At 43.4% G+C, this 13,179-nt stretch overlaps 1 protein-coding gene across 4 annotated transcripts in view; it reads left to right on the top strand.

The window, feature by feature from the left end:
* Window positions 1–706: 706 nt before the first annotated feature.
* The window catches only part of macf1a (microtubule actin crosslinking factor 1a), a 121,289-nt gene continuing 108,816 nt past the window's right edge, over window positions 707–13,179 (top strand). For 2 of the 4 annotated variants that reach the window (XM_077506350.1, XM_077506349.1), the window contains exons 1-2: window positions 710–1,092; window positions 4,076–4,315. In XM_077506350.1, coding sequence (XP_077362476.1) covers window positions 4,090–4,315 — 226 coding nt within the window. In that variant the 5' untranslated portion in view covers window positions 710–1,092; window positions 4,076–4,089. Of the gene's footprint in view, window positions 1,093–4,075; window positions 4,316–6,626; window positions 7,447–13,179 lie in introns of those variants that run through there. The other 2 variants (XM_077506343.1, XM_077506345.1) reach the window with 2 other exon arrangements.

Below are 13,179 nucleotides of genomic sequence, written 5' to 3'. Positions count from 1 at the left end.
AGACAGCGTGGAATAAATAAATGATATACATAAATGAATGCATTTCATTATATAAATATATATATATACATTGAAATAACACAACAGAAAGCATCAAAATAAAATGGAAACAACACAATGCAAAAGAAAAAAAGAAAAATGCTAAATTAAATATAAAAGAAAAGAAAAAAAAATACAAACCTGTAAAACAATAAATGGACAAAATGAAGTAAAAAAAATGGAAAGCTAATGTTAAAAAATAAAAAAAAAGAAGTCGGGTTTCAAAAGGTCTCAGGGATTAATGTAGTTTTGGCGCCCTCTTGTGGCCACGTACGTCAAGAGGCCAAATTTAACTCCGCCATATTTTGTACTGGGTTGAAGCATTTCGGTTCACCTTACGAGCCCCACGTTTGTCTGGCTAGAAAGTATCTTATTTCATAAAACCAAGTTCTCATTCTTTGCTTCTCCTTCACCAGTAGTTTTCCTTGTTTTGTACCTGTTCACATTCCCATGTAGACGAGAAAAACAGAAGAACTGGATGATGTACTGTGTGTTTCAATCATTATTAACCTGCAAAAGCTGAGCAAATGAAACTCAAAACATTTTTTTTCAACGTTTTTAGGTCCACCCCACGTTGAGCCACGCCTCGAAATGCACTCTGCGGCCAGGGTGGGTTGGTGCCGGATGACGAGACAGGAGGAGACCACCCCCACAAACCCACTCCACAACATCCCCCAGCACCCCACTCCACAACATCCCGAGACGACATGTCCGCCAGCAGCCCCAGAAAAGCAGCCGCGTCCCGGCCCCTGCTAGTCATGGGTTAACCGCGTAACGGAAGCAGCCTCGCGGGGAGACAGCGTGCGTGTGATCGGGAGAGGGAGCTCCGAAGGAGGAGGCGGAGGTGGAGGTGATGGTGGCGGACCATTAGCACCAGCATCACCACTTTCGCTCTTTTCATTCTTCCGCCGAGCACGTCCGAGAAGCGGAAGACATTATTCGTCATCCTTCCGGAGGCGGAGGAGGAGAAGGAGGAGAGGGAGCAGCGGCTGCAGCCACAGCGGCCTTCCACGCTCGCAGCCCGGCTAGCAGGACCGCCGCTGCCCGCTGAAGGTAAGCCCTAAACCGCTGCCGGAGCTCACTCAGACAGCTTTCAAATAGGCCAGTTGTCATATTGCGCATCACCGGAAGATGAATTCTAATGGCTTTGGACCCATCTAAATGACAGTTTGATTCAATTAGGGCTGAAGACGGTCCTAGTATGTTGCACTGATGAAGTGACCTTTAATTTGCAGCAGTCTGTTGGTTATTTTAACCATCACTCATCTTTATCTGTGTCACAACAGTGCAAGGAGATGCTTTCTGGCTGTCATGTTAATTGTAACCAAGGACTGTTATTTTGCATAACGTCTGCACACACAGCTTTGACACTGTACACATTCATAAGACAGCATGGATGCCTGTATGTGATAAACAGGCGTCTATGAGACCTAAATGAATGAAGAGTGCAATTCCACAACACTTGGCTTGTGAAGGCAGTTGAGCACATGTCCAGCACAAATGGATAAATGCATTTAGCCGAGTGGACAAAAGAGGTGGCAGTCATGCACGCAATCTCTCCCTCGCTGTCTGTCTCCACTCATGCAAAGCACATTCACATTCGGGAGAGAGGAATGCGTCCATGCTAAGCGGCACAGGTTCTACTGTGTGTGAGAGCATCCGTCCATGTCACATAGGTGGCTGTAGGAACGCTAAACCTCTTGACAGATATCATCTCCATCTGCTTGGTGATACAGAGAGATGATCATCTCCTGTGGCTTGGTGGCAGATGGTCCAACGCAAGCCCAACAGTGGGCTCACACCGTCATTCCTCCATCATCAGTATGATTGGATGGAGCATTGGTTAATTCGACTAACATCTCGGATTTGCTCGTTTTTAATGCAATTTATAAATAAAAAAAATGTATATTTCTCTCATTTAAAAAATATAAATTAAACTAAACCACCCCACATCAGTAAGTAATGTAAATAGGAATATTTATTTTTTGATTAAAAAAAGTAAAATGTAATTTAAAAATTGTTTCATTTAACAAAAGTAAATAAAAATTAAAATGTTGCACTTCCTCATAAAAAATATAAATTAAAAAGGTAAATTAAAAACACAAGTAAATAATAAAAATAAATAAAATGAAATATAAAAATGTACATTTCCCCATTAAAAAAATAAATACATGTAAAAAAAAAAAAAGCCCCAACAAATGAACCATTGTAAAGCATAGGTATTTTTGGATGTCTACGTTAGTAATTATTTTAAAAAGAAATCACAATTTTAATAAATACATTTTAAGCTAGAAGATGCCGACATGTTGCACAACGGCATAAATTCTTCTTCCAGGTCAGGTCAATGAGGTCTCCTGTTGCTAGGCAGAATTTACAAGGCACGATAGGATGCCGTTTCCCAACAATTTGGGTCAGAGGCGGCAGGAAACTGCCGCACAAAGTCAAAATAGACACACACTAAGGGAATGCATATAAGGGTCATGGTAAAAAAAAAAAAACAAAAAAAAAACCTTCATTTCAAGTTGCATAGTGCAGAATCATAGAATGTGTTGGGAATGAGCTGCAGGCAGACAGGAAGTGATGTCACCTGGATCTAGTATAACTTTAATGACAGGGTTCGGGTTATGAAGTTTCCCGACCAACGATGCTATTTTTACACTGACGCTGACTCACTCACTTTTACACTCATAAACTCGCACAACAAAGACAGAACTTGGAAAATGAAACGCACAGAACCAGCGCTGACACACCAAAACATTGAGGACTTTTCACCATGACGTCGTAGAGACCTAAACACACACCAGAACGACGATTAAAAGACCTAAATGTGCATCAGGATCAGAACCAGAACTCCAAATGCACAAATTCCCAGGCTGCAGAGCTCCAGACAAACTTGGTGACCCTGCTTGTATCGTCACCATGGTGACAGCTCTTCAGGAAGTGGTGCTAAAACCATGTTTTATCCAAAAACCCGTCATGTTTAGTCTCCAACTTCACTACGTACACAAAGACCATCTTTCAAGTCTCTTTAGAAGCACCGCAAATGTTTAAAACATATGCTAAACATTAGCACGTGTTAGCATATTTACTGCCCTTTAATGGTCACCTCTCGACGGATATTAGCAATCTGTTGCTAAGGAGATTGGTGAATGTCTTAGTGACTGTGAAGGCACTTTAAGAAGACTTTCATTGACTTGACGGGATCCAATTTCACTGGCTTTTCATTATTGTTATTGATTTCTTACTCAAGTGCCTCAACACAGGCACACACACGCACACTGGACACTTTATTCGGGACAGTACATGGAGTGCATCAGGATGGAAAGTATTTACTGAACAGTCATATTTGAAAGTGGAAAACAAGATGTCAAATTCTAACGAACTTTTTCAATTAGAAAAAAGATTTTAATTTTTTTTTTTTTCATATTCTCATTTGTTACTTAGCCTAAGCCTGCACATCTCCTTGCTATTTGCTCCCAGAAGCTTCTTTCCCATCTTATCTCCTGATCTCCTGATTCCAAATGAGTAACGAATGTCATGTGATTTTTTTTCTCGCTTTTTTTTGTGTTTCCTCTACCTCTCTGAACTTTTAATCTTCTTGCATTTGTGACATCCCTCTCCTTTAAACTTAATTGTTTCAGCTCCTTTTTCCCAAGAATTTGACTTATGACTATTTGTTGTTTTTTTGGATGGGGTTTAACGGGCTCCTAGTTCTAACTAGTAACAAGTGACGTGACTCAGAAAATAGTTTAGGTCCTAAACGGAGCAGAAACGGAGCAGAACAGCGCCTAAATTTTAGGAGCTGTTCTGCTCCGTTTCTGCTAGCTAGCTAATGGCAGGAAATACATGGACACACGAGATATACTCCTGTTTTGTTCCTATAAATTCCTTTTATGCCCATGGATAGTAAGGCAACTTTGAAAATTAATAATAATTTTACAACGCAAGCGAGAATAGGCGACCCAAAGCAAATGATATTTTTCTTCCTGCTGAATTAAAAACCATCCTTCTTGCCCTCCTCTGCCTCCCCTGGCAGACCCGACGGCCCCCATGGAGTCCTCGGACGACGACACCCTCAGCGAGCGCTCGTGCGTGAGCGAGCCGTCCTTCCGCAGCGAGCGCTCGGGGGGCTCGCTTTCGCCGCGCCCCTCGTCGCAGCACGCCGGCGCGCCGGGAGACACGCTGCCCTGGAACCTGTCCAAACATGAGCGGCGCAAGCGCAGGAGCCAGGACTCGGTGCTGGACCCTGCGGAGAGGGCGGTGGTCCGCGTGGCAGGTAAGGAAGCTGTTAACGAATTAACCAATCAGAGGACGCGCTCTGGCCCTGTGAGGATGAATTTGATTAGATTGACATGGCAACAACAAAGCCAACTGAAAACCATTTTTTAATGCCTTGTTATTGATTGGACTGAATCATCATCATATACACACACACATATATATATATTTGTATATATTTGTATGGCTTTCACAATCCAGAGCCTTCTGAACATGAACTAGCGGTCCCATGATGCAGAGTTATCCCGACGAGTGGTCCTAACATGTCAGGATTGTCCGACTCACTCAGGCTTGAAGCCCCATTGTGTCTCACTTATTTGCGTCTGGTCGTATCATCGACGATTTGGATGCGTTTGCGCTGACCCCGATCCCCGTGAGGACAAAGGCTGGAATGCAGACCAGGAATCCTTTAGCGTGTCACGTGATTGACAGCTCAGATATTTACTCGGAGACACAGCAATAAGCAGGACCGCTGGCATGTCATTTAGGCGTCCTCCGTCCCGCCTGCAGCATTTTCTTCTCAACAGGCAGCCGCTCTCGTCTCATGTTGCCATGGTGACGTGGTGCCCCCCCCCCCCCTCCTGTTGCCATGGTGATGAAAGCAATGATGGCGGGGGAGGAAGAGGGTGACAACGGGCATAAAAAGAGGGCAAGGAAAAGTGAATGAGTCGGGAAGGAGGACGGGAAGAAGGAGGTGGAGGAGTTAATAACTTTCTCAAGGCAAAGTTGAGGAGAAAGAATGATGAAGTGAACCTTGGAAGGAGGGAAAGTTTGGATAAGAGCTGGGAGCAAGACCTTGGGGGAGGTTACGTGGGGAAAAATGTGGTCGAGAAAGCAAGATTTGGTTGACTATTGTTGCTTTCTTCAGAAATGTGTTAGGAATGCAACCACAAACCACAAAATGTTCACTTTTAACATTTTGTGGTTATTGTGATTTGTGCGAATTGCTCTCCCTTTAGTTTACATTTCTATCCGATCATCTCAAACTTCCGCGGCTCACTTTATGTGAGCTGGATGTGACGTTGGACCCAGGTGGGAGAGTCATTGTATGTAAACTGAGCTCTGGGCACAGTAGAGGTGCTCAACCCTGCTCCTGTCACTTGTATTGAAGTGAAGCTACTGCATGGGCGCACATATACAACTTTTAACAAAAGTAAAGATGGTATTGGTAAAGATGTTTGCACATAGAAACAACTTTCCTGATCATTAACAATATATTTTCCTGTTCATCTAAAAATTGACGTGTAATTTTATTTAAAAATATACTGTATTTGAGGCGGCACGGTAGATGAGTGGTTAGCACGTCCATGTTCTCCCCGTACCTGCGTGGGTCTTCTCCGGGAACTCCGGTCTCCGGTTAATTGGGCGCTCCGAATTGTCCCTAGGTATGTTGTTTGTCTCTGTGTGTCCTGCGATTGGCTGGCAACCAGTTCAGGGTGTGCCCCGCCTACTGCCCAAAGCCGGCTGGGATAGGCTCCAGCACCCCCGTGACCCTTGTGAGGAGCAAGCGGTGAAGAAAATGGATGGATGGATACTGTACTGGCCAGCTACCTCCGTTGACAGCATGTGACCAATTGACAATGATATGAAGAAAATGTACTATACATGTTTATACAGAAAGAATTAAAATATGTACATTGTCTAGGAAAAATACACCTCATTTGACAAAAATAAATACAAATAAAAAATAACATACATATGAATATGAATATGAATATATAGGATATTCAAGGCCATTATTTTAATACCTTATTTTTATGTGGATCAAAATTTTTGCTAATATTCGGTTTGTTGCATGTTAAATAGTTTATAATAAATATGTTTCCACATCTCTGGCATAGTACACATCATTGACATTTCTCAACATACGGCAACAACAATGCGCATTATGTTTGAATCTTTACGTTAATTCCTTTTGGATTAATGAAATAATCTGAGCGTCGTTCACTGTTGAAGCTGCTTTATGGAGATTATCCCGTGATGATTTAAAGGACAGGACAGAATGCCATACAGTACACGGGGCTACAGCATAGCAAATAGGTCACCAAGTCAAATATAGCAACATGCATATGGATTTAGATTCGTCAGGTCCACAATTTAGCCTTTAGGTGGCGGTATATACCCTCAATTCAATTTGGAGCCTGGTGTTGCCTTCGGGGACAGTCGGAAACGACAAGTTTCCTCAGCCAACGCAGTGGTCGGTCGGTCGGTCGGTCTATCTGTCTGTCTGTCATTGCCAAGTCTCACATAAAAATGTAGTACCACTGTTGACCTGGCAGGGGGCGATAAAGCTCCGGCATTCCTGGCATCCTTAATAAGCCAGCCGGCTAGCTTGGCACGCTAGTAGCCACATTTGGCCGCCGGGCTTTGAGATTCTTGCGGCGGCGACGGCGCTTCCTGACGTGGCCGGCAGATAGGGATGGAAGACAGCCACGGCAGGTCGAGCTGAGTCCCAGCACACAGCCGAAGAAAGGCGGGCGGAGAATTCCGAACTCGGCGTGTGGAGCGGCCATTTGCGGCTGGGAAGAAGCTCCGGGAAGCACCGGGGCGGCTCGCTGACGTACGTCGCCGGGGAGAGGAAGCGCGGGGTCCGGATACAGTTCGGCCCGTTAGCCCCCCCTGCTCCCATCACTTAACCGTTTTGGAAAGGGACACTCTGGGTTCCACCAGCTCGCCGTGTGTCATTGGGGCGTGTGGGCTGGAGCTCCATCCCCTCAATTTCTGAACAGCTGTCGCCGGTGGATGGGAATATATTTAAGGAGGGACACTTCGGAGGGAGACGCCGAGCTCTGAGTGTGTCGGCGCCCACCAACCAGCACGCTGATAATGGATAGATAACATTTATATAACCTCCATCGTATGTTTTCCACCCCTTAAGACTTTTTTTCGGCGCTTTTATTGACTATATGACGAGATTTTATCGGGCCTAATGCAACGCGACCGGCCGTGAATAGGACGCCGGGGAGGGGGAGATATCGAGCCAGCACCGGCGGTGCGGGGCCACTGCGGTAGTCCGACCCTCAAAGCAGTGCACCATGGCCGGATTCGTACCCGGCTTGCTGCCGTCCAACCACTCACAGGAGAAGCAGTTCGCCCAGGCCTACGAAGATGTCCTGGAACGATATAAAGGTAACATTTTAGGGCAGTAGGAGGCATGGAACACTTCATTAGGTACACCTGCACAAGTCATCACAAGAGCTTGACCAGCAATTCTGCCTTTTAAAAACGTTGAAAACTAGGCTGGGCTATGTTCATTTTTGTCGTTTTGCAGGAGCGTGATTTATGTTAGTTATTTGGATGGAAAATGACTTATTTTGAATACTTCCTGTTTTTAAATAATTTCAAGATTTTCCTCTGATTTTGGAATTGTGTCAAATGTGTTGATTTTGGACTTTAATCATAATCGATATTCTTATTGAATCGTACTGCTTAAGCTTTTAACCATAAATAAGATAGTATCACCATTCATCAGTTCTTTAAGTTAGATTCCATCCCAGTCAGTATAATTTAGGGTGCCTGAAAGAAACTAGGAGTAGAAAAAATGTGTAGCGCAAAGTGGTTTAATTCCAAGCTGCAGTCAAGTCTATCAAGTTGGCAGGAAGGATGATAACAATCACTTTTACTAACACACAGAGCGACTAGCATCCAAGATAAAGCACTACAGATTAGAAAACTCACTTTTTTGCAGCAAGTGAAGCCTGCTTCCATGGGTGCAGCCATCTTTGAAATGGCATTGGCCTAGTATGGCGCTGATAAGTCAGGAAAAGGGATAAATGCAATAAAGGACGGCTATAATGTGCTTGATTGCATGAAGTTCAAATGACAAAAACTGAGTTAGCCCATTCTTGTTTTCAATTCTTGGCTTGTGTGCCTAAAACTATGATCCTTGGTACTTTTCTTAAGGTCAAATGAGAATTTAGAAATTTGAACAAAATATTTGTGGTCATTCCAGCACAATATTTTTTTTTTTTTTTTTTTTTTCATGCATATTTTTGGATAAGCAACCTCCGGTTCCATCTGCTCTGCTTTGGCTGCCCTTTTCCTCCTATTCTAATCACTTGTGTACTTTTGGATCCACTGGAGGAAGCACTTTTACGGAGACACCCTCGCCCTGGCCAACATCCGTCATCTTGTGTTTGTCCTGTAAATATCAACGCCGCTGCCGTGCACGCCAGGGTAAACGTCCAGTCCGACATTGCTGACAATTCCATGTTGGGACCGCCCTCCCCCTTTCTCCCCCGCACCCGTCCTCTACCGCAGTGCTGTCACCCTGTTTCGTAAGCCCCGTGACACTTTAAAAATGAATGCCTCCGCTCACTTGACAGCCAGTAGGCTTGGGTCACATGTGTGATGAAATGGAACCGGGCATTTTAATTATTGATTATGTTAATGAAATACAACTCCTCGGGGTTTAAGAGCTTGTGTGTGTTCTTCTCTGACATTTAGATTGCTTTTTTTTTTTTCCCAGCACCCTGGCAACACTTTGCTTGTCCTTTTGGTGAGGTTTACCGTTAAACTTTAAAGAATAGTTTTTTTTTGGGAGCAGGATGTTTTCTCCACTAGTTAAATATCGTTAAAGGCACGGTCTTCCATTTTCACTCAGGAAAATGCACTATATAAATACAGGATTTACACACATGAAGTCCTTCTCAAGCTACACCTCTGGGCTTCTGTTAATGTGTGGTGGTGATTTTTACCTAAACCCCCACACCCCCCCAGCCTGTATTATGCCATTTTGTGTTTGTTTTGTCAACAGCGGGACGTTTCTGTTGACAGACAGTTGTTTAGCCCTCCAGCCAATCGCAGAGCAGTGGGTGGCCGGGGGCGTGTCGCAGACTTGGCCGGGCGAATTTGTCGGCAGCATGACGTCACTTCTGCGGCAACTTGACAGCACGCACAAATCTGTTGTTGTTGTTGTTGTTGTTATTGAAGGCCATAGTTTGGGCAGTTGTATTGTGGTTAGTTTTAATATCAATGAACTCTATTGATTTGTTGAACAGATTTGATAGTACAGGCTTCGTTTGTGAAGAATCGGAACACACTTGGCCCGTTTGGCGTGAATTTGTGCTGAAATTTAGTAGTAATACAACCAAAAAAAAATCCAACAACAATTAATTATGGTAATATGATATATCTGGTTATGTGGGCTACATATGTAACCATTGTCAACTCACAAAAAAGGCTGAAATTAAAGAAAAAAAATCCTAATAGATATTAGAAGCTTTGGATTCAGCCATGTCAATTTTGTAACATTTAAAAATAAAAAATAAAAATCATGATACTTGTGGTAATCTGGTGATGACTTGTCCTCTTCCTGCCCTCTTTGGACTTGAACTTGCGCATAAACCCCTATCCTATCCCTGTCAGAATGTGTGTGTGTGTGCGCGCGTCAGCTGTTTGTGTGTCGGGACAAACGCGAACTTGGCTCGCCAGGCGTGCGGAATGGGCTCGAGCGAAACCGGAGGAGGGACACGGTATAAGTCTTAAATCATTCACAGCATTGTGTGCGCGTGTGCGTGTTTGTGTTGACGTGCACTGCTGACACACAACAATGCCAGGATGTCTACAGTCATAGCGTCAGGGTCACTGGTGGAAAAACACCGGGTGGGATGCGAGTCAAGCACACAACTGAGGAAAAGCAGGCTGTCACGTGATTTTTTTTTTAACACTATTTATTCACCCAACCTTAAAAAAATCTCTTCGATAAATTATTGCATTTTTCCTTAAAGATGAGGTGTGTGCATGTGTGCCCGCGTGGAAGCTGCAGCGTCAGCCGGCTGAAATCCACACGGAGAAACGGCGGAAGTCTGACAGGAAAGCCAACAATTGGAGGCCAATATAAAAAAGAATTCCACTGCAGTACTGCTGATGCACTTTGTAAATATAGTTAGTATGAGTATGTGTCACCTTCTAATTGTAGTTTTGTTTAGCATTGTTAGCATTTTCAATGTAGCTGGCTCCACATCAGCTCTGATTGCTCTGATTGATCAACTTTTGAACGCGGGAAAGTGAGCTGACTTGTCCCAATCCTGCCGTGCAAATGTGTGTGTGAGTGATAGCCTTTGATTGATTGTGTGTGTGTGTGCGCGTGTTTGGCTTGCAAATCGTTGCCCGAGGATGGCATTACAGTATTCTCCCACTATATATTTAACAGCTCAGGCTCATCAGTCCTTCCTTTGCACGGCCAGCATATGACAATTCGTCTATGCGTGTGCATGTGTGTGTCTGTGTGTGCATGTATGCACATGCTGACCATCTCTGAAGTGAAAGTGGCAAAGCAAAGCATCCTTTGTGAATTTTTTCTTTCTGACCATATGTGCTGCTGGAAGCTACAGTAAAGACTTTTTTTTTTTTTTTTTTTTTTTTTTAATAGCAATTTGGCTAACGTGCGCGCACACACGCATACACAGAATTCTGATCCATTAGAGCAGCCTATTTTTGAGAAAAGGAAAAAAAATCGCAATCACACAATACTCGAGAAACCAAGTGTTAAATTATCAGAATAAAATTGTGATAAGAGTACCACTAATTCCATTGAACGCAATCTGTAGGAACATTTCCATCCATCCATCTACTTTCCTAATCGCTTGCTCCTCACAAGGGTCGCGGGGGTGCTGGAGCCTATCTCAGCAGGCTTCGGGCAGTCGGCGGGGTACACCCTGAACCGGTTGCCTGCCAATCGCAGAGCACACAGAGACGAACAACCATCCACACTCACAAGCATACCAAGGGACAATTCAGGTAGGAACATTTGTAAACATAAAAATAAAAAATAAAAAATGGCAGCGCACTGACAAACTGTTAACTATGCTCGTTAGCTAGTCTTTGTAGCCAGTCTGTAGTGTTTGTACACATGCTAACTCTTGTAGCTTTATTTCAAGATGGCATTATAGTGAATATATTGACATTAACTTGAATTGCTCAAATAGTGCTAATGTGATAAACTTCCTCTACTGCGCCGCAGTTGCCCTCACTGAGTGCTTGGACACATTTCGCAAATCCACCCAGTTTGTAAACTGCTACAGTAGACAGCACAGACATTCCATTTGTTGCGTTGTGCTTCTGAAGGAGGCCAGTGTAGATGGGGGGGGAAAAAAAATTGAATTCAAGGCCAAGTAGTTTTTGATGTTGACATTTTTGTTCTGCAGTAGTGAGAGAGGACTTCCTGGATGAGGGCTTATGAAAGATGGTGTGAGAGGAGATGCGGGAGCGTTCATATTTTTCCACGTGGCCTACTTCTTTCCGCCGCCTCATCCCGCCGACTCCCCTCCTCCACCGTCGCTCCGTCGTCGCTCACCATGTTTGCGATTCCTCCCCAACCTCCCACCAAAACAAGGAGTTTGGTTGTGTTGTCAGTGTTTGTCAGCAGGATTGTGATAAAACTGCTTGAGGGATTTTGTTGATGATGATTATGTTGTTGCGAGATGGCGGAAAATGGATGTTGGTGATTTTAGTGTTTTCCTTCTTTGTGAATAATACATGAATTGAGTCAAGTGTAGCTGTGCATCTATCAAGGCCGGACAGTTTCGTGCTCATCCAAAGGAAGATTTTTTTTTTTTTTTGCGAGCTTCCTGAGTGCTAATTTAAGTAAATTTTTGTCTCCTTTACTTTTTATTTTATTTTTACTTTATTTAATTTTTTGATTAATCTTTTCATTTTATGCTTATTTTATGATTTATTGTATTTTGTGTAATTTGGTGTATTCATATATTTGTATCCAATTTGTTTAATTTGTAATAGTTTTTTTTTTTTTTTTTTTTTTAAATTAGTTTTTAAATGATTTTTGTACCATTATTTCAGAATTACTTTATTTTGGTTCATATTTTTTTTTTCATTTTTTGATAAAATTTTCTTTAAAAAAAATTCTAACATTTTTAACATTTAAAAGTTTTGATTTCCCCCCCCCATTTTTTAGTTGAAATTTTTAATGTTGATTCAATTCTTTCTTTGTATTTTTTAAAATTATTACTTTCAACCCCTTTAAACACAACCCCCCACCCCACCCATTTGTAGATGTCAGATGCATCCAGAGCTGCAGCATGCTTATAGAAAAGTATACTTTCGCCGAGCTTCAGGTTTGCCTTGCTGCTGGCAGAGCCGGATGAGGGAGGGGAGACGAAGTCACCAGAGGAACTGAAGTTAGTTGAAGTGGGCAGGGGGCGGCTGGCGTTCCCCACCCTGCTGGGTCCTAGTGCTTTTAGACAATTGCACGAAAAAGAGTCCAAGTGGAAGTCAAACACTTGAAGACTGTTCAGCCTCTTCTTACATAACGAGCAGCCAGCTGATGTTATGTGCTGCTGTAACATCAATGAGGCGCATTGTGCGTGTCACGTCTGCTGATTGGTCGCGAGGGCCGCAGCCTGCCGGTCGCAAATATTTGCCACTGTGTGTAAATGTGTGTGTTGGCCCATCATTGTGTGTGTGTATGCGTGCATACGTGTGTTACTGTGCGGCTCACAGGGCCTGCATTCATGATGGCTGTGTGACTTACAGAGTGTGTTCTTGTCTTTGGTGTGTGTTTCTAACTGTCTTATGCGTAAATGTCTTTTTGGCAGTTACACCATCACACTTCTTTTGTCCCGTCCACGTTTCGGGTTTCTGGATAGCAAAGACATTCACAGGAGGAAAAAGATAACGTGACTGTTTGGATGCCAGGGCATGCGTGAAGAAGAAAGTAGGTCAAGTAGATGTCAGGATAGAAGATCTGCATGCATGCATGTGTGTACATGTGTTCAATGTGCTCTTGACTTTAATCAATGGAAAGTCTCCACAGGGAAACACAAGAAGAAATACAATTGCGTGACCTCTCCGCACCCGTACACACACACACATAGCTCATTTAACAATGTGAGTTGGTCAACA

Source organism: Festucalex cinctus, chromosome 19 (assembly GCF_051991245.1).
Source record: "Festucalex cinctus isolate MCC-2025b chromosome 19, RoL_Fcin_1.0, whole genome shotgun sequence".
NCBI classification, from domain to species: domain Eukaryota; kingdom Metazoa; phylum Chordata; class Actinopteri; order Syngnathiformes; family Syngnathidae; genus Festucalex; species Festucalex cinctus.
Note: the sequence above shows the minus strand (reverse complement) of the source record. Positions and strands in the feature narration are given on the sequence as shown.